Consider the following 25815-nt stretch of genomic DNA (forward strand, 5'->3'; position numbering starts at 1 on the left):
AAAACAAGTTAATAAAGCTCTCTAATATCTCAAAGAAATCCCACAACTCACCTTGATGCAATCCTCATAGCTCGGCGGCTGTTTGGTCCCCGTATTCGCATTGCTGTTCGGCGGTGGTGCGGCCATCGCATTCGAGTACATGGAATTGGTGTCGTACGGACTGGGCAGATTCCCGCCCATGCCCACGCCCACTGGTGAGCCACCGTCCAGGTCGTGGGACATTGCTGCCACTGCTGCTGCTGCCGCTGCCGCTGCTTGTGCCGCCGCCGCTGCCGATGCAACTGATCCCTGTAGGCCCGATGTGGGCGGCACTCCCGACAGCTGGCCGGGATTCAGGCCATTCAGACCGGCTGCCGATGCCTTTTTTGAGGCCGCACTTGTCTTTTTTGAACTGGCCTTGCGTCGCAGACTGCCGCCCGTGGCATCGAGTCCATTGTCGGGGCTGCCCTCGATAAGTTTTGCCTTCTTCGCGGCCTTCTGCTTGGCCGCCTGGCTGCTTTGCTTGCCAGCGCCGGCACCTCCATTGCCGCCAGCACCGCCACCATTTCCGGCCGATATGACCGTCGGTTGTGTGATCAACTGTGGCTGCTGTCCCGGCGGCGGTGATCCGATCATGGCCTGCGGTGTCATGCTGAGCATTTGTGGAGAGCGTGGCACATGTTCGTCCAGCAATCGGACAATGTCGTGATGCAGCCGCTCGCTGGCCACGTCGCGGGGCAGGCGGTCCATGTGATCGGTGATCTCGCGATTGGCAAAGTTGTCCAGCAGAGCCTTGCAGGCCTCGTAGCTGCCCTCGCGTGCGGCAAGGAACAGCGGTGTCTCATCCTTGTCGTCCTGGGCATCCCGGTTGGCATGATGCATCAGTAGAATGTTAACCGCCTCCGTGTTGTTCACTGCTGCGGCCCAATGCAGCGCCGTCTTGCCCGAGTTGTCAGCAGCATTGATGTCCGCATCCGCTGTTATCAGATCCTCCACCATTCCCTCGATGGCCAGGCGGGCGGCAAGGATCAGAGGTGTGGTCCCATCATGCATTCGCGCATTAAGATTGGTGGCCCTGTTGCGCAGGAGAATCTGGAATACGCCCATGGCATCGGCTGCCACGGCGGCATGCAGCGGTGTCCTGCCCGTGTTGTCCTGACAATTGGCATCCGCTCCGGCATCCAGCAATCTCTTTGCGGCATCCGCTCGGGCAAAGCGTGCTGCCAGATGGAGTGAAGTCTCTCCTGTCTTGTCCATGGTGGCATTCAGTTCAGCACCCTGGGCCAGTAGATCCGATATCACCTGAGCCGTGCTATCGTCATTGTTCTCTATGTCCTCGATGCCAGTGTCCAGGCCACCGCCTCGCACAGCGGCAATCATGAGGGGCGTTAGGCCACACGGTCCTCGGGCATCCACATCATGCTTGCCACCATCCTGATGCGCCGGCGGTGTCATAATGGCACGCACATCGGCCACATCGAGATGTGCCTGCGACCAGACCCTTTGATCCGCTTCCTCGTACTCACTGACCATGGTGTGATCACTGGCATAGCCACCGTTGTTGCCCAGTCCCACCACAGAGACGGGATCGCTGCGCTGTCGCTTGGGCAGCGGCATATCGGACTCATCGTCTGACCAATGGGCACCAGGTTGTCCCACACCCTGCGACTGCATGGCCACCTGTTTGTTCAGATTCCGCATCTCCTGGCCATGGGGATCTCGACGTCGACGTGACATTACGGCGGCCGGTGCTCTGAATCCCTCGGGGAACCAGGTGACGCCATGGGCACGCTTTCGCTGTGTGCTCAGGACCATGCCAAAGAAGGCCATGACAAGGAGTACCAGAATGATGCCCATTATCACATATTTGATATTCGCCGGCGGCTCACCATTATCCTCATCGCCGGGATTCTTAATGCCACGCACACTGTAGATGGGAAAGTCGTCGAGGAGCTGATGCTTGGCTGCAGTGGCGGCCAAGAACTCCGCCGCCTCAACGGCATGGGTGAAGCATTCCGTGCACTTGCGATTATCAATCTCCAGATAGATTTGGATGCCCGTCTGGTAGACTTGTTGTGTATACACAATCTTATTCTTGCGGGCAAAGTCCGTATCCTCGATCTCCGGCACTCGGACATTATCCTTCCACGGTATTATGATGTCACGACCCATGGAATCCTTCTTCAAGCGCACCGTTGTCCTCAGCATGTGGCTCATATTCCGCAGAAATTGTGCTTGGATCTCCCTAAACTGTTCCAGCTCCATTAGCATCACCACGGACATGGCACCCTCGGCCAGCACCGGTGACTGCGTCTTGTTCTCACAGTCCAGACCATCCCAACTGCACTCGGCATTGTTGCATCCATAGTCACAGAATCCATCGCCGTAGTGCTTCTGGCAGTAGGCATCGTACAGACGGTTGCAGCTCTTCAACTTCCGCTCGCAGTCATGTCCATCGTAGTGGCAGGCGGCATTGTTACACTCCTCGTTGCATTTGCCATTCTTGAACTTGTTCCAACACTCGTGGGCGGAGCAGTTGGCCCACGGATTGATGCCCAGGGAGCAGTCGTTGCCATCAAAGTTACAGGCATAGCTGTTGCACTCGGCATCGCAGAATCCATTGCCCTGCTTCTCTGCACATCCACGCTTGTCGCACATCGCCCGTTGCTGCTGCAAATCCTCGGCATATCGCTCGTTGCCACTGCCAGAGCCACCGCCACCCCAGCCAGGATAGTTGGCATCATAGATGTCGCAGCGTTTGCCCTTCCATTTGCTCGGACAGAGGCAATCAAAGTCACCCAGCAGATTGTCACAGGCGGCGCCCTGCATGCAGGGATTCGGTGAGCACTCGTCCAGGGTGTCCACTTCGCAATGTTCTCCCGTGGTGCCCTTGGGGCACTCGCAGCGATATCCGAAGCCATCGTCATCGTCCACCACACAGTTGCCCACACGGCAGGGATTCGAGTCACAGTCCTGGCCACTCAGCTCACAATTCTTGCCATAGAAGCCATTGTTGCAGATGCAGTGGTGTCCACTCTGCCGGATATTACAGTTGCCGCCATTCTGGCAGGGACTCTGGGCACAGAAGTCAACCTTGTGCTCACAGTGGCGTCCCATGTGACCGGGCCGGCAGTTGCAGTGATAGTTATTCACCAGCTGGACGCAGTCCAAGGTACCAGCATTGGAGCAGGGATTACTCAGGCACTCGTTGATGTCACCCTCGCAGCGGGCACCCACAAAACCGGGCTGGCAGACGCATTCGAAGCCACCAACACGATCGATGCAGCTGCCATTGTTGTGACATGCGCCCGGCTCACAGTCATCCTTGTTGATCTCGCAAATGATGCCCAAAGTGCCGGGCGGACAGCTGCAGCTGAAGTTCTTCACCAGATCGTGACAGGTGCCTCCATTCTGACACGGATTCGGTGCACAATCATCAATGTTGAGCTCACAGTTCTGTCCCTGGAAGCCCTGCCGACAGTCGCACTTGTAGGCTCCAATCAGATCCCGGCAAGTGCCGCCATTCTGGCACGGCTGTGACTGACACTCATCGATCTCCTGCTGGCAATAGCTGCCCGCATAGCCCTGGGAGCAGTAGCAGACATGGCTGTTCCCGTGATCCTTGCACGTTCCATTGTTGCACAGCTGTCGCAGGCTGAGGCCCTTCCTATCCGCCGCATCCTGGCAGGAGATGGTCTGCACATCGCACAGCTTGCCCGTCCAACCGGCAGAGCATTTGCAGCTAAACTGATGCTTAATCTGGCTACAGGTGGCTCCATTCTCGCAGGGCGACTGACTGCACCAATCCACATACTCGGAGCACTGCTTGCCCGTGTAACCGCTGGGACAATGGCAAGTATACTCGTCCCTCTGCTCATGGCAGGTGGCTCCGTTCAGGCAAGGACTGGAGTCGCATTTGTTCAGCTTATACTGGCAGTTGGCACCGGAGAATCCCGCCAGACAGCTACAATTGTAGGCGTTGATGCCATCGATGCAACTGCCTCCATTCAGGCAGGAGCTCTCCGTGCAATCCTCATCATTGGTCTGGCAATTGATGCCGCTGAATCCCAGGGGACAGGTGCAGGTGTAACTATTCACATATTGGCTACAGGTGGCTCCATTCTGGCACGGCTGACTGATGCACTCATTGATATCCGTCTCACAGTGCTTGCCATCGAATCCATCCACGCAGAGGCAGTCATAGTCACCGATACCATCCAGGCAGGTGCCACCATTCTGGCAGGGGAACGAGGCACAATCGTCCGTATTGATGGCACAATCTCTGCCCTCGTAACCCTTGGTGCAGAGGCATCGGTAAGAGCCCGGAACGTTGAGGCAACTGGCTCCATTACGGCAAGGTGAACTGAGGGCGCACTCATCAATATCCTCGTCGCAATAGCGACCCGTGTATCCCACCTTACAGGTGCAGGAAAAGTCCAGGAAATTGGAGCTTGGTGTGCACTTGGCCTCGTTCTTACACCGATTGCTGGCACAGGGATCCATCTTGCTCTCGCAGTCCCTGCCCGTAAAGGGAACCTTACAGACGCACTTGTATCCATTGACCTTGTCGATGCAGGTGCCACCGTTGCCACAAGGATTCGTCACACAATCATCGATATTCGTCTCACATTTCTGGCCCGTATAGCCCGGCATGCATTGGCAACTAAAAGCATTTAGTTTGTCGTAACAGGTGCCACCATGCTGGCAAGGATTACTGCTGCACTCGTCGATATCCAGCTCACAACGTTTGCCGGCATAGCCCGGTGGACAGTGACAGATGAACTCGTTGATGCCATCCTCGCAGCGTCCTCCATTCACGCAAGGATTCGAGGCACATTCGTCCACATCGCTGAGACAGTGGGCGTCATAGAATCCGCGCGGGCACTCACATTTGTAGCCATTCACCTGGTCGATGCACACACCATTGTTGGCACACGGACTACTGATGCACTCGTCCACATTCTTCTCACAATGCTGACCGGTGAAGCCCGGTACGCATTGGCACTTGTACGAGTTGATGCCATCGATGCAGGTGGCTCCATTGTTGCACGGATTGCTGTGGCATTCATTCACATTGATCTCACAGTTCTTGCCGCTGGTTCCGGGTTGACAGTGACAGAAGTAGCTACCCACTCGATCCTGGCAGTGACCATCAAACTGGCAGGGATTCGATTCGCATTCGTTGATCTGCTTCTGGCAAATGTAACCCGTGTAGCCGGGATCGCACAGGCACTTGAAGCTATTCACATCGTCGATGCACTTGCCCCGATGGCAGGGATTGGAGTCACAGTCGTTGATGTTGATCTCACAGCTGGTGCCGGTGTAGCCGGGTGGACACTCACAGCTGTAGCCAGCTATGGAGTCATGACAGATGCCACGATTCCGGCATGGTTGCGATTGGCAATCATCGATATTTATTTGACACCGGGCACCGGTGAAGCCCAGGGCACAGCTGCATTTGAAGCCATTGATCTTGTCGTGGCAGGTACCATCATTCAGGCAGGGATTCGATTGACACTCATCGATATCGATCTCGCACTGGGTTCCAGTAAATCCCGGCATGCAGACGCATCGGAAGGTGCCGGGATCATCCAGACAACTGCCCTCGTTCTGACACGGATGCGACTCGCACTCATTGATGTTCGTCTCGCAACGGGGTCCTGTGAATCCTTGCGAGCAATTGCATCGATAGCTGCCGGGTGTGTTCACACAAATGCCATTGTGCTCGCACGGTGATCCCTGGCCACACTCATCAATGTCCTCGGAGCAGTCCACACCCTTGTAGCCGGTGGCACAGGAGCAGGCATAGGAGCCATTGATGGGACTGGTGTCACAAATGGCATCCGCATGGCAGGGATTCGAGGTGCAGGCATCGTCCAGGTGGCACAGTAATCCCGTCTTGCCCTTGGTGCACTGACAGTAGAAGCTGCCCACTCCATCGATGCAGGTGGCGCCGTAGAAGCAGGCCGCCTGCTTGCAGTCATCGGTGTTGACACTGCAGTCCGGTCCCTCCCAGCCGTTGACGCAGATGCAACTGTAGGAGCCATGGGTGTTGGTGCACGTGGCTCCATTCTGGCACACCGGATGCTCCCGCTGGGCGCACTCGTCCACATCCACCTGACAGTAGCGACCCGTAAAGTTTGGTGGACAACTGCAGCTGTAGTCCGAGATTCCGTCAATGCAGGTGCCTCCGTTCTGGCAAAGATGACCCACACAATCGTCAAAGTTCTGTTCGCAGTTTTTGCCATCAAAGCCTGGAAAGGATAAAAATAATATATTAATTATTTAATGTATTTAATTTATATTAAATTTATTTCATATTAATTATTTAATGTATTTATTTCATTTTAAATTAAAAGGTTTTAAGATTGAACCGATAACCATATTCGATTGCCCATACGATGTCCTTAACAATAATATTGCCTACTTTTTGGCGGCAATGATAGAACCTTTTATTACAAGGAAAAAGAAAAAGGAGGCTTCCATTTCTTTTGTTCTTTAAAAGGTATTTAAAGGTTTTTTAACTAAAATCAATCAAATTTCCCTAAAACATAGACTTAATCTTTAATCTGAGGTGAAGTAAATTAAGTTTTTCATTAAGTTTTTACCATCTTAAAACAGCATTTTCTTAAAAATTAAGAAAACAACGGTCACACTAACACGTATCTTTGAGATATTTTCTGCTCTCTCTCCCTCTGGTTATCCTTCCCTATATCTGTTTTTTTCCGCTCCCTTTTATCCTCTTTCCACAGTGCAATGGAGTGCATAATCAGATTTATGGCAACATCATAAAATGCTTCAATAAACGAAAACGTTTACAGCCACAACAAAAACAACAACAAGAAAACACACGAGAAGGAATGGAGTAGGCAACAAAAAGTGGTTGAGAGGCAACAACAACATAAAGAGCAGGGCGAAGCAGCCGCACAAAACGCAACGGCCGCTTAAAGTTGTTTGCTTGTATTTCAATCTTTCAGTGGTTGTTGTTGTTATTGCTAAGGAATGCTTTGCAGCTGTGCTGCACATGTTTGTTTTGTTTTCCAGAGAGGGAGAGAGCCGGCGTCACCACTCTCTCTCTCTCTCTCTATCTACATTTATATATACATATATATATTTCTTGGATTTTCCGTTTACCTGATAAACTCTCTGGCTCCCTCTTCGGTTTTCGCCCCCCCTCCTTCCTAGAGTTTGCTGCGCCTGCGCTTTGCTTTTGGCGGCTGCGCATGCGAAGCGAATGGGCAAACAAAATGTAACGTGAAAACAGACAAGGCAAGGCAAAGGCACGCACACAGGCAGCCGCATATAAGCACACATGCGCACAGGCAAGGACATTCAAATAGATTTATGAAATAATTATATCATATATGAATTTCTAGAACCTTAAAATTAAATTTTACCAATAATAAAATAAATACAATAAAATAACATCAATAAATATAAATTTTGTTAACCTCTGAATTCTTTAAACTCTTGCTAAGCCATAAACAAAAGAAACATATTTATTTATTACTTGTTGGTAATGTTTTCCCCCCAAAACCTATTTCAAAACTATTGTATTTACATTAATTATGTGCTATAGTTTTGTACACAACTGTGCCAACATACACACATACACACATACAGCACCCAGCACACAACACGTCTTTGGTTGTTCTTTCCCACGGTCTCATATCTCGCTAGCCCCAAGCCTCTGCCGGCATCGCTGCCGCGGTCAACTATTTCGAATGCGCGCCAAGCTATCTCCCTCTCTCTCTTCCGCTCTCTCGGACTGTCCCTCTCGCACAACAATGAAAAATGCTGTTTATGCTGCGCGCGCTTCGGTTTTTCGCTCTCTCGCGAGTCGCGACGCCCCCCATCCCCACGCTATACTCCTTCTCTCTCTCTCTCTCGCTCTCATAAGCGATCGAGTTTTGGACTTCGTTCATTGCGCTTTATTTATCTTGGTGTGTGTGTTGGAGGATTTAAATCGCACTGCAATGGTATTTCCCTGCATACAGATATATTTGTTATGTAGAGCTCTCTCTCAGTCTCGCCCACGAGCTTTGTTTTTTTTTTCCTTATGATTTTTCTTGCTTGGTCGGTTTTTTAATGCCACAAAAGAAGGGCCACATGTGCAAACATACATACATCCGTACAAAATACATATTTACATACATACATATGTATGTACGTGTGTAAGAGTGCAAGAAATTATTTGCCTGTGTTGTTGCAGCGGCATTTGTTATTATTATTTTTATTTAATTTACGACTACAACTTGTTGCTGTCTTAGACAAAAAGAAGCAAAACAACAGGAAGGAAAACAAAATATGATTGAGGAACAGGAAAAGAAATATCGAAAGGAACAAAAAAAAAAAAGCTTAATTTTAGATACAATATTTCCTTTTTCCTTTGCTATGTATTTTATCAACATTGTTGGTATGTATGTATGTTTTTAAAGTTATTTTGTCTCGAACGACATCTTCAGCTTCTTTCCCTATTTTCCATAATGAGTGCAACTTCAACCTGTGCCCCCTTCCCCCTTCTACTCCACCCAAATACCGAAATTGTTTTCGCTTCTTTTTTTCTTCTTCTTGCTCTTAATGCAAGTTGCAACGTGATGTCCACAGGGCGATTCGTGTCGTGTCGTGTCGGTTTCGTTGTTGACTTGTTCGCTGGCTGTTGTAATTCGGTTAAGATTGCTCAATGGGCCACAAAAAAACCAAAACAAAAAACCAAACAAAAACTGCATAAAGTACGAAAAAAGCGTACATTTTCCCAGTGCAATAAATGAGAGCAAATTCTGACTTGGTTCACACTTTCACACGATCTTAAATCAAGCTTAAGATCTCAGGTTTTACGCCTTGTTGATTAAACGCAATCAAAATCTACATAAAAGAATTGTCAATAAAGCTATGATCACAACTTGCCATTATCTTTAGCCGTAAATGAATCTATTTAATCATTCATTAGCCTTTCTTAATTAATAATGCTGAATTTTAATTCAAATACGACTCTTCTACGACGCAATTTCCCACTGCATATGAATAAATATGGTTTTGGTCACACTTTCGCACGATCCTTTGCCTGATCCCTGATCTATTTATTGCAATTCTTCCGCCAAGTTTTTTTATGTCATTAGAATTTTTGATTGGCCGCAATTAAAAGGCCAGACTTATCACATTGCTGTATCTCCCCTCGCTGCATTTACTGCAGCTTTTTGTAAATTGTCGTGTGCAATTCGCATCAATTGAAATGAATTAATTGAAAATTGCACACAAAACACACACATACACATAAAGGCATACATATGTGTGAAAACATGTACATACGACTGTATGCAATCCAAGCAATTTACATGATGAATAAGAATTACAACAAGAAAAACACTGAATGGGCGACAATTGACGGCAGAAGGTTAAAAAGTTGTGGAAAAAAGAAGGGGGGAGAGTTAATACATATACATATATTTATGTATCTGATCGGACAATTATAATCAATGGGAGCCAGTTTACCCAATCTTTATAATTATGCTTAAGTTATAAGTATAAAACGAGATCAAAGGCTTTGCTGTCTAGATTGTTTCTGCTGTTGATACAAATCAAAATATTTAAAGAACTCCAATGTAATGCTTTGTAATAAATTCTAGAGTGATTATATAGAAAAGATAATTCATACTTCAAGAAATAGATGTATAAATTAGCAGATATTAAGCTGTATAGATTGTTTTTGCTGATGATTGTAATGACTTCGAAATAAATTCCCGAAATAGTTTATACTTTAAGTAACAAATCTATAAAATTCCCAGAGAATACCCATCACTGCGACAATTATGCCAATTTGAAGCCCAACAAAACTCCTTTAAGCCGCCTGGGTGTAATTTAATACCCATGCCATGTCTTTCGTCGTTTCTGCAATGATCTTCAGGGTGAATTGGATGCTTAAGCACTGAGATACGCCCTAAGGAGGTCATGCAACACTATCAGCCGCCAAGGAGACCCAATAAAGAAACCAAGGAAGCTGAAGAAACCGCCAGAAGAAAAATCAAAAGAGGGAGCTGCGAGATGAAGAAACGGAAGAAAGAAAGAAAGAAGCCGCTCGCGGATGAGGGCCACGATCTTTTTTTCAAAATTTGTAATGCCCGCGGAACGGTGGAATGGAATGGAATGGAAATGAGTTGCAATGTAAAAGTTGCAGTTGCAAAAACAACAAAAAACTGATGAATGATGCTGCTGCTGCTGCTGCTGCTGGGCTGGTCAAACGAAGGAGGTTTATTTTTTCCCCCCTTTTTTGTTGATGCTGACAAACGAGTTTGCCCCTTGTGGCAGCCAGCTACTTCAGATACTTTTGGCGTGGGCGCCTTTTTCTTCTCATTTCCCCCCCTTTTGGCTCGTGGCTCTGTCATGGAGTCATGACTCACCATAATCGATAACTGGCTATCGATAGGCGCTGAGAAGCATTCTCATCGGGACACATTTTCTCCTTTGATTGGTGAGAACCTGATGCCTCGGGTTGGGCGTTTTGCTCAAATCGAGAATCAAGCTTTAATAACTGATAACCCCGGGAGTTTAGATGGAGATGGAGATGCTAAGTTAAGGTTAGCAAATCTAATTTACTGCTTTGGGGGTAAGCAAATGCTTAGTTAGAAAGAAAAACGGTGGGAAAAACTGATACTAAACCATTGTAACTTGGCTCTGAGCGGGAGAAATGCTTAGAATTTTGGTATGGGGGTAGCTATGTTACAAAACATTGTTTCTATAATAACTATGTATAGAAATATGCTATAACATATTATATATCATTATATTATTTTTAATATTTAAATTTAAATTAAAGAATTCAACCTAGTAACCTTTAATCTTGTTATCAAGTTCTTAAGCTCGATATATGGACAAGTGCTTAATAAACCATCTCAAGTAACTTGGTTCGTATGAGGACTACACACATAAAACTTGGTATTGAAGAAGTAGGCTTTAAATATTTATATTTAAAAAGCTTTCGATTAACTAAAACCTCTAGAATTTTAGATTGATATATTGTCTATTGACAAACTCACCTTTGGGACATTTGCAATCGTAGGTCAGACCATTGGATCTACAGATTCCACCATTTTGACAAGGCGATGGTGAGCAGGGTTTGTACTTGGTATCACAATCCTTTCCCGTATAGCCCGTGGGACACATGCATCTGAAAAATAGGAAATAAGAAAATAAGAAATAAGAACTAGCTATCAAGAAATACTAAATAGAATGGGAATACTAATAAAATCAAGACAGTATGTAATTAAGTTCAAGAGAAACCATAAAATTCGTCTCCTCTCTGACTTGAACTTCCGTTTTGCAGTTGGGACTTCGGATTCGGATCTGGATCTGGATTTGTATCTCAATCTGAGGACTGAGGTTCGTGAGTATGTGTGTGGATTGGTGGTCGTTGTCTCTTTCTGGCTCTGCCACAATTGCTTAGAGGAGTTTCAACCGGTTTTATTTTGGTTGTTACCACAAACAACAGCACACACAAGAAAATATAATATAAAACACAAAAAAAAAACCCCAAGTATCTCTCGCTGGGGACTCTCTTTTATGGGCCGAGTGTTTTTGTTCACTTTGATTTTGTACTGGCCGCCTCTTCTTCATTTCATTTCATTCTTATACGTTGTTTTTAATGTGATTTAAACTTAATTTGTTTTGGTGCCTTGTAAGCCGAACCGAAAGTCCAACTGCATTGAGATTCTTGAGAAATGTTTCCAGTTCGCTCTTGTTGCCTTGCCATTAAAACGGGTTTGCTTTTTCGGCCGGGAGCACCTTAAAAGGCCAAATAAGACAAGAGACCACGCCCCTTTCAGCGCTAATTAAGACCATTAAAGAGCATTTAATTAAATTAAACAATTAAAAGGCACACAAGCAGCAAACTCTTTAAATAGTCAACACAATTGAATGGCTAAACAGAACAGAACGCGGAATTCTCTTTTATTTTTCGGTGATATTTCAGATTTGGCCAAGACTTCTCTTTTATTTTTTTACTACAGAAAGGTTTTCGAGTAAATTACATTAAATTGAAATTGCCCTGGAGTCTAAGCCAAACAAAAGAAAAACAATATACACACGAGTGTACCGAAAAAATTGATTTTTGATTGACATGTGAAATTCAGCAGGCCAATAGCCCAAGGGCCAAGTTTTTTATACATTTTTTTGTTGTTGGTGTTTCTTCTCACATTCAAATGAAGTTTGGGTATTATTTTTGGTAATTTCGAGTTCGTTGAATTTTTTGGTAATTTTTGTTGGGCGTGGGGAGCCATTAATGAGCAAGTGAAATCTTAGCAGATACCAATTATTCAAGTTTTCTTTTGTATGGAATAAAATGAGAGCATAGCAGCAATAAAAAGTGCTTAAAATTCCCAAGTACGAATTCTGTTGCATGCTAGTAAACCGATCTACATTGAAATTATACTGAAAACAATCCTTGTATATAAATAAATAGCTAAAATATGCATTTTACATACTATAAAAAAACCTAAAATAATTTAGCAACCTTTAAGAAATATTTTATATAAAAAAATATCATTACCCAATATCAATATATTTAACTAAAAATTAATTTAAACTTTATGCCACTTCCATTGAGTGCTTCGAATTATTCATCCATTTAACTCCACTCAAAATTCAATGCCTTCACGAATAATCACAAATATCCCCTTAATCGAAATGCTTTGAATATTCGCTTAATTATTCTTTTTGTGTGCTCGACAGTTTGTTTCCATTAATAAATTCCCACCAACTGACAGTTGACAAATAAAATTGCTGTTTTTTGCCCAAAAAAATAGGAGACAAAAAATCGAAAGCCTCATAAACTATGGGTATGACTAAGCTTTTAAGCAGTGATTTAGCATAGAAACATCATAAAATCCACAAATCGAATATGAAATTTATGCAAATTGCCCTGCCAAGCCATTCAACAGTGGCAGAAGATCATTTGGACCCCCCATTTGCTACCCTCCAAGATCATTTATTTTGAAGTTTTATTTTGGGATTCAATGTTTTGCAAAGCGAACCTGAGATCTAAAGCAATTTAATTGCAATTTATGAGGTTTAATTTTAAAGTGCAATTTATGTGGAAGTAAAAGATACAGTTCAGCACTTTTCAAAATATATAAATATATATTTATAATATACAAATATCATGAGTTGCTCTTTAAGTAGCTTTAAATTATTTCCAATATGTGTGTGTTTTAATGGTAACAAATTGTTTTTAGTGTATGCTAATTGCTTTGAAAATGTCAGCCTGTTGAAATACACTCAAACTAAACCTAAATCAACGGCAAACACATGTTCACATCGCACTTTTCAGCTCAAATGGATTTTAGTAAAGATATGTATATACACACACCTCCGCACATGGGATAATTTGTGTGTTTCAAATTAAAAATGCAAATGATGTCGAAACGAAACAAAATAATTTAATTTACATGAACAAACCGAACCAGTTTCCAAAAAAAAGAAAAAAAACAAGAGTAAAATTTGTTGTTTTCCAAACAAAAGAGATCGCCGGAAATTTGAGATCTTTTGTTCGACTTATTTTCTATAGGTCGATCGGTCTTCTTTTCTTTGTGTGTTTTAATTAGAGTGGAAATGACAATTTGTTGTTGGCCTAAACGAAAATCAATAAGCTATGCAAATCGGTTCAAATCGAAAATAAAACCACAAGTTTTGAATGCGATTTTATAAATTATTAGTTTTAAATAGCCATTAATTAAAGGAAGCTACCAAAGGGGCCTCTTTGGCAGATAAATATGCAAATCGAACCCGAAACGATGATGATTTGTTATCGATTTGGGGTTTTGTTGCTAGAATCAGACGTGTTTGATCTTTTGTCGAACAGAGAAAACAATTTGCACTTGTCAGTCGGTAGTTGAGTTATAACATCCGCTGACACTTGGATTTATTTGATAATCGGCAAAACGATTGATATGCAAAAACGCTTTGGTTTGGTTAATTGCTTCATTTATATTGATATTTATATTAGGATTGAGTTTGAAATGTGGCTAAAAATCAGTAAAATATAACTAAGTCAAAAATGCATTACTTTTAATTCGGAAAGCGGTTCTATGTTAGTTTTTGTTTGATAAAAATATCTGCATACTCAAATTAAAATTGGAAAATTTTGTCAAATTCTGCAAATTTTAACGATGTAACCCCTTATAAAAATTAGAAAAAATTAAAAAAAATTTTGGTTCTGCAAAAAATGCCTAGATCGACTCGACTTTTCGTGCTGATCAAAGATATATATGATTTATAGGGTGGGAAATGACTCCTTCACATGATTAGAAGCTTTTAAAACCTGGAAAGGGTATAAAAACTATAGTCAAAAGGAAGTTCAAACACTTACTGGTAGGATCCATGGGTGTTGACACAGGTGCCGCCATACTTGCAGGGATTCGACTGACACTCCTCGACATCATCGGAACAGGTGGGACCCGTAAAGCCAGGCGGACAGGTGCAGGTGAAGGTGTTGCTGCCAGCCAAGGCAGTGCAGGTGGCACCATTTCTACACGGCGAACTTGCGCACAGATTCTTTGTCTCACAGTGATCACCTTGAATTAATATAAACAAATATATATGTTAGATTATATACATTTTCAAAATTTAAAAAACAAATCTCACCTGTATAGCCATTGGCACACGCACAGGTGTACTCTTGGAGCGTTTTCAGCTGACAGGTGCCTCCATTGAGACACCTCACATGGTCACAGGCATTCGGTACCGCAATCTCGCACAAGGACTCATCGAAACCCAAGGGACATTGGCAGGATATGCCGAGGCGACCTTTGCGAAAGGTCACCTGGCAGGTGCCACCATTTTGGCAACGCATCGAGTTGCAGGGATTGCGGTGCTCACAATAGTCGCCAACAAAATGGGAATCACAACTGGAATGATAAAGATATAGAGGATATAGTAAAGATACATAAACTGATGAAGAAATAATTATACTTTCTTTCTAGAACTAGTTTATTTATATATTTTATAGGCTTTGCTTAAAGGTTCTTAAATAAATATGCTTAGTTTAAAGTAATTTTAACTAAGCTTATTTATTTCTATTTAGAAATGACTTCAAACTAAGCATATTATCCTATCCTTTTTCTTACAGTGCCTTCCCACCATTTGTACATCTTTCACTATATAGTTTATAGACTGGTCTGCTTAGCAAACCAATCGACGGTTATATCAAATACATCGGCACTTGGTTAGATTTGCATTGGTTGATAAAACCCCAAGCCCCAAACCCCAACACCATCACACACATATGCTGCTCCAAAGTGTTAAAGCTGACAAAGTAGCCTCATTTCCGCCCAAAGATCTCACAAGCTCCTTTCGGACCACTTTCACAGGACTGGATTTGGTTTTGAATTGCAGTTGGAATTTAACGGACAAGACAAGACAAGCAGCCAAGCAGGAGGCAAAAGTACAGCAGCGCCAGATTAGACGTCAGATAAGATATTTAACCGATATATACATATATAAGATATATATATCTCATGGGATGAGTGTCTATCCTTAAAGAAGCTAATGCAAAAATTAAATTCTTAGGGATAGGAAACTCTTTTATAATTTGTTTAAATAAGATCATGTTTTGAATTAAATGTTTTGCAATTTTTAATCATAATTTATACATATAAAAAGATATATATATATATCAAATTATTCTTAAATATTTTTCTTTATTTAAATAGTCTGTTTTTCTTTAGATTTTATCGACATAAACCTTAACCTTTCTTAATAAACATCTACTTTAGTTTCTAACTTTAAAATCTCTCAACAATAGTACTTAGTACTTGGGAATATTAGTTGCTTTATAACAATTATTCTATAATAATTACTAATTTCAATTTCTTATCTAGTAATTAACCATATTTAAGGCATAAAAACAGTGACAAAATTGAGATAAAAAGTTCAACAGCAAATTAGTTGAGTAATGCCCATGATGGCACACTATTCTCCTCTTTCTGTCTCTCTTTTGCTGTCTCTTTTTTTTTCTCCAATTCTCCACTCCTTAAGTATTTGTTGTTATTGTTATTGTTATTATTATTATTATTATTATTGTTGTTGTTGTTGTTGTTACTTTTCCCTTGAGAAAACAATTTTTATGTACGGTAATTTGTGCGCGATCTTGATTGCATATTAAATTTTGTACTTTTTTTTTGTTGTTGTTGGTGCTGCTGCTACTGCAATGAGAAAATTACACGCATTGCTGATGCTGATGCTGCAGTAGCAACATACCGAACGAGGAGCATCCCAGCATCCCAGCATCAGGCAATGAATAATCATTAAGGCGGCTGACCAACCAGAAGAAAAAGGGGGTCTCGGAGTATGAGGGGTTTGCTCGTCCATCGGTGGAAAACCCGCTTTTCTTATTTTTCTCTCTCCTTTCTTGGTTTTTTTTTTTTTTTTTTTCTTTTGCTACTTCCCGTTACAAGTGTGTGAAAATACTTTAGATTTAGCATTAATTTATAGCAAATCGAATCCCTGCCTAGCCCCAAACTCTGTCGTATCGATGATCCTAATCGAAGAGAGTGTGTACTTTGATCACAGGATGTAGGCTCCAACAGTAGCTTAAATGGTGTTTAATATTTCTCGAAAAAAAAATATAAGAAATTAGGTGTTGCACTTTTTTTCTTACCTCTCCCACAAAAAAAATGAATGTAATATAAATTATAATATACACAGACCGGCCAAGCCGAGTTTGAGTTCCACAAAGTCGCTCGGTTGGTAACTAGTTTTGAATCCGGGGGAGAAGGTAGGCAGGAGAGGGGATTAGCAGCAGCAGCAGCAGCAGCAGAAAACGTGACTTGCATTGGCAAATAAACTGAGGCAGTTGTCCCTAACCCCAGCTTCTCCCCCCCCCCCCCTCGGTTTAAGCCGTTACCAACAAGTTGGCCAAAAGAGAATGAGTCACCTTTATTCGAAACGTCAAAGAAATTGGAATTGAATGGAATGAAATGAAATGAATGGTTTCAAATGAAGCAAAAAAAAAGGGGTTTTCATATATATTTGAAGTGAATTTTAATTAATATAAGAAGTATTTAATTAAGAAAAATTTACTTTTAAAACGGATTTTTAGATTATTTTATAAAGAGTAGATTTACAAGAAAATATACAACATTTTCTTAACAAAACTTTAGTTTTGAAATGGATTTTTTTTAAGAATTTAGAACGAGAGAAGTCACAATAAAATAATTGTTTAGAAAAACAACTAAGAAGTTTATTTTAATAAACTAAACCAGGAGGCAAGAAGGTTTTAAGATCTTAAAATTAATTTAAATAAATGTAATACTTATGTTTAATGCTCCCATTTGTGGGGTAATTATTAAGATTTAAACATTAAGCTAACTTGAAGGCAGCCACACGACAAATGGCTGCTTGAAAATTATATTAAATTTTGTAGTTTTAGCTTATTAGATCTTTAAGATCTGTTGTTTGTTGAAGAATCTTTATACATTTTTTAAAGTTGCAAAAGACTCATTAACACCTCTTGAGGTTTTAAGAATACATGTTATACTGACATAGTTTAGGCTTAACAATTATTTACCAATTTCCAAATAATTAAAAACCCCCCTAGTTGGCCGTGAGAAAATCCCACTGCAAATCTATCTTAGATCGGATCAGATCACCATCGTCTATATATATCTGCATCTGTAACTTTGCATTTGTATCTTTGGCATCTGCATCTGCAGCTCAATTTTGCGGTTTGGCGATCGAAACAGAAAATGACTGACTGAGAGTTGGAGAATATGAAAGAAATATGCATCATATATATATTTTTGTTCGCATTTCGCTTCTCACGATCCATTCCGGATTGAATGGATAAACCACAGCAGTAGCAGTAGAAATAGTAGCTTTAGCTTTAGCTTCGTATCGAATGGATTTCTAGGGTGGATGGAGAAGAGGCTGGGTTGCGTTTACACGCAAATGATTTAATGTCATTGGCCGATGATCATTCATCTTTTCAGTGACTCGGACCACTGACATCTCATATCCATATGGCTTCCATCCTTTCTCTCTGTCTCTGTCTCTGTCTCTATCTCTATCTCTTTGAGATATCTAATTTCCTAACTTAATTAACTCACATGTCTTAGTTTTCTGACTTATTAATAACCTAGTAATTTTAAACCGATTTCTTCGAATATATCTCCTCATTTTTCGCTGATTTTTGCACATTAATAAAGCATCAAGAAAAACTGCCAGCCAAAGCTTAATGTTTATAGAGTTAATGTCTCAGAGATCTCCCTTTGTCTTCGCTATAATTACAACTTCTTTAATTGCCTGATAAGAGTCTGTGTAATTTGACAGATATGATTGATTGTATAATTTATGAATGCCTTACATTGTATATGTCTAATCTCATTGAATCAATGAGACTTTAGTGTTCTAATCTCAAAGATTCTGTATGATCTTTTAGGGTTAAATGATAAGAATTTAGACTTTAATCAGCAATTACTTAAATATATATTTTCTGCTAAATATATATGTAGAAAATAATACAGAAGAGCACACTTCTCGCATTACATTGCTTAGTGTTTTTTCGGTGTCTTTTCTTTACGAATTTTACGACTTTTGCTGAGCATGTTTTTCACGTGAAAAATTTGGTGTTCTGTATTATTTGTTTCCCTTTCGCAGGTGCAGCACGCCCAAATGCATCATCTCTCCCGTTCTCTTGGCCTTTATCTATATGTTTCTTTCACCCAGATATTCGGTATTTGTTTAGCTGCTTCAACAGAGAACAATGGAAAATTGGGAAAATGGGAAACAGAGAGGACGAAGTGGAAAAACGGCCACAAAATGCGTGATCCCGCTGCTCGATTCCCTAACAACAAAATTTTACACCCAAATAAATTTTTCCTTTCCGTTCTGTTTTCCATCCATCCGAGAAAGAGAAAGAGAGAGATTTAAGGTTTCTTTCTTTGTTTGATCTTTCATTTTCCATTGTCCACCTTGCTCAGGTAAAAAAAAAGAAATGCATTTTCTGACATAGCTTCGTCAAAATGAATGACTTCCACATGTTGTTCCCAGGTAGAGAATCGTTTCCATTGCGCAACGTGGAAAATTTATAGAATTTGTGAAGCCGTTTTGTTAAGTTTTTTTTTTTATTTGAAAAATAAAACTCAATTTTTACTTTTATCAATAAAAAAAACGGTTGGTTTTATGAGGCACTGTGTATTTAGGTTTTTTGAAAGTTTATGGCAAACTTGTTTGTCTTATGTAAATTATAAATAACGTTAAGCTATCGGGCCAATAAAAACTATCTTTATGAACTCGCTTTTAAATTGATGTTACTCATCATCATAAAATAAAAGGAAAATATACCGTGAAGAATTTCTCTGAATTGAGCTTACTGAAATGCATTAAATGTGGGCTTGGTCACACTGAAAAACATTGTTAGAGGTTCTATTACCATAAAATATTTTATACGAGCCTTTACATAACCATTATTTCATAAAGAATATTGAAATATTAAGTAAACAATTTAATTACATTTATTAATTTAATGCAAGCTTTTATTATCCCAGATATTGCATTATAAAATGGCATTTTTCTCACCGAATCTGATTGTGTTGAAATGACATATATATATATATATATAGATGCCACTGGTAGAAGAGTGAAAAACCATAGATATTTCCCATATAGGCATAATTAAGAGTTTGTAATGCCTGGGAAAATCTTTCATTTTCTTCATCTTTCAGTTATGAGAAGGCACAAAAGCTCAGATGGATTTATGTAATGCATCATTTTCACATTTGAATAATTAACATTTTTTTTTTTTGTATTATTTGTGTTTTGTCTGCTTCGCTTCTTTTGCCACTCTTCATCATCATCATTTTCGATCATTAATGATCATCCAAGACTTTCGTTAAGTTTGCGTGAGAATGTGCAACTTAATTGAGTATCAATAAAACGTTTTAATTTGACCAAAGGAGAAGATGAAAATAAAAAGTTGGCTAAAGGAATTTTGTACGCCAACGCCTTGATAATAATAAATAAAGAAAAAAACATGAAACATAAAACATAAGTGAAGAAGAAGTGGAGCAAAAAGGGTCGCCGAAAAAAGAAGAATGTAAAATGCAAACGGAATGCACAATAAATATTCGCTACGCTATGCTTTTTTTATTTTTATTTTTTGTTTTTTTGGGTAGCCAAAGATCTCATGGGGATGGGCTTGGACCACTTGGCTCCACTGCCTCCGACTCTGGCTCTGGGATGGGATGGGATGGGATCTTTGTCTCTTGGAGAGGCTTGTGTAACACAGAAAAGCAATCAGTGCAGGTTGCAAACAAGTTTTTTGTTTTTTTGTTTTTTGGTTTCGAAGGATGCCAAGTACAAAAGGGGAATATATATACATATACATATATAAAATATATATACCTGTGTGTGATAGTATAATAAAAATGGCCGCCACAAGTTTAATGTGTCATCGGCAAAATGAAAAAAATAAAAGTAAGAAAACTTGTCGATTTTCCAATGTCATTTCCTTTGGTAGCTAGTAGTAGAAGTCCATGGCCAATGTGCTTAATGATCAGTTAATTAAAGTAATTGCAGCTGGGAAATGCTCTAAGCCATCCTCCCTACTCATTTTCTTTCTTCTTTCTTATTTTTTTGTTTCACTTTTTTTTCTTCTTTTCAAAGAAAAGAAAATAATAAGAAAGAGCCGAAGAAGGTAGAAAGCCAAGAACGTTTTCAAGTGCAAAGCGTGTGAGCCAGGCCAAAAGAAGAGTTCAAATAAAAAGAAAGAAAAAAAAAACAACGTTAAATTATTCTTATGGATGGCCATGTTTAGATGTGTGTGTGAGTGTGTGCAGGCACACACAGAAAAACACACACTCACACACACGACTAAACAATTAAACAAAAGACTTAGGCAACGAACTTGTTTCTTCAGTTCTCACAACAAGCAAAGTGATTAATTCACTTTCCGGCTACTAAATGGCATCTGTTCTTCTTATTATAATTATTATTGTTATTTAATTATTAACAATTTTAAATTAAAAATAAAACATCTCATTGCAATTTCTAAGCTTCTTTTGTGAGCTTAACTGACTCACCAGCAAAGATATCTACATAAAAAAAACAAGAAAAGCAGTTAGAGAAGCTATAGTTTCATACATCAAAGGCTTTTTCCGCCAAAACAAAACAAAAAAAAAGAGTTACGAGGGGGATGCGAGCCAAATGCTGTGCTCATTAACATGTCATAAACCGCAATTCAGAAACGCTTTACCGCTTTTTGTTGTTAGCAGGCTTTTGAAGCGTTTGCCGCTATATATTCCCCCTTTATTTGCCATATATAAATCAAACTCATTGTTCTGATCGAAGTAACATAAGGCCTAAAAAAAAGGCACACTTACATGACATTTGACATGGCCAAAAGCCACAAGAGCAAAATGGAAAATTGGACTGACATAAACGTTGCTTTTGCTCGTGGTCTCTCTCTTTTTCTTGACATCAAACTGTAGCAATCAAGTCAATTAAACAAACAAGAAGACAGGCACACAGGCACAAGGAAAACTAAGTTAAACTGATCAAAGATTTTGGCAAAGCAAAAAAAAAAAAAAACAAGGGGAAAAAGCAAGAAAAAAACATAATCATTGAGCGATTTGAAATCAAGCCAATGATGTGGTAAATGGATCAACGTGGATCAGCTTAAAACGGTTTTAGGATCACTAACGGAACGAGACGATAAACCCATAGAGAAAGAGAGACAAAAATCCCGGCTTGAATAGCTCAAGACAAAAGTTCAAAGCGATCTTATCTGGCACAGAGAGAAAAATATACAAAAAAAAAAAACACAAACTGAAAGAAAGAAATATAAAAGCAGTACAGTAAATACTCTTTTCTTATTTTTACCTCAAACAAATCATAAATTTAGGAATAATTAATCACATATTAATAAGTTTTGTACAATTGTATTTTTCTTTATTTATATGAGTACAGTAAACTCTCTCTGTGATCACTGTAAAGACTAGTGATCGTGGCCTAAACGCCAGAAAGGAGTTAGGAGAAGACAACACATGGGACACATTGCCTTGGCTTCGCTTGACTTGACTTAACTTGGCCTGATAATCGTGCCTTTGATGATCGCAAAGTCTACGTTCGTCTCTTGACCCATGTCTCTGCGCTTCCTTAAGGAAAAAGCAAATACAAATACAAAAACAACAACAAAAAAAAAAGAGCTAAGCGCTTTTATGTAATTGCTCAAAGATAGTTGTAGAGCGAAAAATAAAGAGAGAGAAAGAGATAGATGGTTGGGATATGAGGATCACTTGACATGTGTAGTACAGAGAGAAAAGCCCAGGGAAAAGCATGTTGACCAAGGCAAGATCTTTGTGCTACTGATCAAATGTAAATCAATGATAAAAATACCTTTAAACAAAGTTACTCAAAACTAATCGTGAAAAGAAGACATCTAATAATTAACTTGATCACTGCTCTCGATCAGTGACAAATAGCTGAAGAATGCAACTGAATCATGGCTTCTTCTGCACTGATTCCTAATTATGCCAGGTTTCAGGAATCTGATATATACACATCGGATCGTATCTCATATATGTATGTATATGGATATATGCTTTGACTGGCCTGCTTCACAGACTCGTAAAAATTGTTGACAACAGTCTGTCAAAATATATGGATATAGCGATCGTTTCACCGTCCGACTCGACTCTCTATTTATAATAACTCAAACAAAGTTATGCGTTGCGTACGTGCCGTTTGTTTTGGCCCGCATTTGATTTATTGCACAGACAACATATATGTGTATATATATAAAATAGACAACAAAACATGAAGAAACAAATACTAAAACAAAAAGGCGGAAAGAAATATATATATATAAAACAAAGAGGAGAGAGACGTTAAGGAGGGTAATATACGTAGAAAAAAACCGAAAACGAGGCGAGTGAAAATCATGCGAACCAGGCCCAAGGCACGAACCAGAAATATATACTCCCAGACTCTCGTTTTAGGTTCAAACCGATTTGCCAGGAATGTCGCTCGACAACGAGCCTGATTTGATTCGATTCACCAACGAGGACTGGTAAAGACTCCAACATTGTGGAGATTGGTGAAGTGGAGAGTGCAGAGTGGAGAACCGAGACTGTGTAGACTCCGTTGAGGATTGTGCGGGCGCTTTCGTCGTCGTCTGGCAAAGAACTCAAAGCTTAAGCCTTTCCTCTTTTATTTATTTTTTATTCTTTGTCCTCTCGTCTAGACGAATTTCGAGTTAAATTAAAGTACACAAAGTACACATTCCCTTGATGGCAACGGTGTCCTTGAATTTGAGGATTGGAGTGACATAAGCAAATGCCCAAAATTGACACTTTTACACTCAAAGAAATAAACTCTACCTATTTAAATGCATAGTTATACAATTTATACATTGTTAAATGAATTTATAAATATACAAGTATTTATATAATTGTATAATTTATATATTTTTATATGGATATTAATTTTTTCTCGTAGTTAAATGATCATTTTACAATGATCTTTTGAAATAATTAAAAAGTATTTTATAGGAAAGTAAAAGCAGAAACTTGCTTAATTTTTGCATTCAAAAATAAAAACACTTCAAAAGACTACAGCCTTAATTGGCTTCTTTTAAATTGCTTAATAATTATTTTGACTTTAATTATTTACTTGTTTTATGTAAATATATTTATATCTTAAACTGTACTTACGCGCAATAAGTTTTGCCATTGTTCTGTGTGACGCAGGTGCCGCCATTTTGACAGCCCACAGTCGTGCAGGAAACGGAAATGAGAGCGGTGTCTGCAAAGAGAAAATATAGAAATTAATCAAAAATTCAATTTGAAGAAAAGTATAAAACCCCAGAAAATTTGTTTATATTTATTATCATAACAAATAAAATTCTATATTGATATGAGCTGAAGCAAATCTTTGTTAGATCCTATACATTCTTTATATATTTAACTATTCTTTACTTTCCAGATTTGACTTGTTTAATATGATGTTATTTCGCCATATCTTTCCTTGTTTTTTCTTCAATACTCAAACATTAACTCCCCCTGGAAACACACTGTTCTTTAACCATATATGAAGGAATCATAGGCTTACTTGTCGCCCATTTATGCCTACTTAACATGCCGCATAAAAGGGAACCAGGGGAAAAGTCAAGTCTAGAAAGAGGAAAACATTCCTGAGAATGGGAGATGAGGGATAGGAACACAAGATCGTTGGATCTTATATGTATTTGCCTTTTAAGGGCAAACGGGCGGCATGTCAAAGTCAACGTCGTCATCGTCATCGTCGTATTCGTTGTCTACATCGTTATCGTCATTGTTGCCAATCGCAGACGTTAAAGTTCAATGCACTTCAATTGCCCAGCAATGCAGAAAAATAGTTTGATAAGAAAAACCAAAACTTTGTGCAATCAAATCAAAATTTTTAATAAAATCAAATTAAATAATAATAATAATAGAATCAAGAAGCGGGATAGAGGAGAGTGGGAACTGGCAAAAAAAAAAAAAATGCTTATTCCATTGAAAAATATATCTGGCACACAAAATTAAACAAACGAAGCCGCAAACAAGCAATCCCCTCAATTTTGCCTCACCTCACCATTTCTGTCCGCCAAAAATTGCATATACAAGCATGTTCAAAATAATAGTTACCTTCGCGTTAAGTAATAAAAAACAACTTCAGTAAAGTATTAAAAGATTTCAAAAGCTTTTAAAGAAACTTTAACAATTGACAACAGCTTAAAAGGTGATTTAATAAATATACTTCAGTTTATAGGGAACGTTAGCAAAAAGCTATAAGATATTTAAATAAATATTAATCAATGTATTTAAATGAATTCATAAAATTTTAAAAATAACAACAGCTCAAAGATAATTTTTAAATATATTTATCAGTTTCTATACCCTCGCAGGGTATTATAATTTCTGTCAGAAACAAATAACTATGAAATAATTATTAATGAAATAAATAACTCTGAGCAGTAAGTAACTCTGATCAGAAAGTATCTATGAACAGTAAGTAACTCTAAACTGATAAACAATGACTTTCAACTTTTGTAACACAACTATAGACCTATGCTCAGTAATTAACTATGACCAGTAAGTAACTCTGAACAGTAAGTATCTATGAGCAGTAAGTAACTCTGAACAGTAAGTATGTATGATCAGTTACTAACTTTGAACACTGGTAAACAATGACTTGCAACTTTTGAAACACAACACATATCTGAGACGTGGCCGGCAGCAGTCACTTCGTTCCGGGGAGGTTAGAACAAGTTGGGAATCATATGCATAGGTGCGCGAAATTTGCTTTGGAACAAAGAGCAAGCTATTTCAATGAAACTATGAAGTTATTCTTTGATGTAATTTTACTACTATATAAGTCGAAGCATAGCGAATCGGTGGACTATATATATACATATATATAGCTACCATAGGAACAATCGGACGATTTAAAGAACTATGATCAGTAATTACCTATGACGAGTAAGTAACTCTGAACAGTAAGTATCTATAACCAGTAAGTAACTCTGAACAGTAAGTACCTATGACCAGGAAGTAACTCTGCACAGTAAGTACCTATGACCAGTAAGTAACTCTGAACAGTAAGTATCTATGAGCAGTAAGTAACTCTGAACAGTAAGTATGTATGATCAGTTACTAACTTTGAACACTGGTAAACAATGACTTGCAACTTTTGAAACACAACACATTAGAGGTGGAGAACTATCGATGGCACTATCGACACTATCGATGGTTTCGCTCTATCGCACCGCCATCGATGGCAGCCCTGTACTATCGATAGTTTTGCACGCAGCTTATCACATCACAAAGA

General features: G+C 39.9%; 1 protein-coding gene across 1 annotated transcript in view; it reads right to left on the bottom strand.

Moving 5' to 3' along the window:
- Positions 1 to 25815, bottom strand: part of N (neurogenic locus Notch protein) — a 45428-nt gene that overhangs the window by 2626 nt on the left and 16987 nt on the right. The window contains exons 2-6 of the mRNA XM_020947361.2: positions 23679 to 23769; positions 14614 to 14876; positions 14339 to 14543; positions 11013 to 11143; positions 52 to 6233 (exon numbers count right to left, since the gene is read on the bottom strand). Coding sequence (XP_020803020.2) covers positions 52 to 6233; positions 11013 to 11143; positions 14339 to 14543; positions 14614 to 14876; positions 23679 to 23769 — 6872 coding nt within the window. The remainder of the gene's footprint in view (positions 1 to 51; positions 6234 to 11012; positions 11144 to 14338; positions 14544 to 14613; positions 14877 to 23678; positions 23770 to 25815) is intronic.

Source organism: Drosophila serrata, unplaced genomic scaffold (assembly GCF_035046125.1).
Source record: "Drosophila serrata isolate PLE 108 unplaced genomic scaffold, ASM3504612v1 contig_23, whole genome shotgun sequence".
Classification (NCBI taxonomy): domain Eukaryota; kingdom Metazoa; phylum Arthropoda; class Insecta; order Diptera; family Drosophilidae; genus Drosophila; species Drosophila serrata.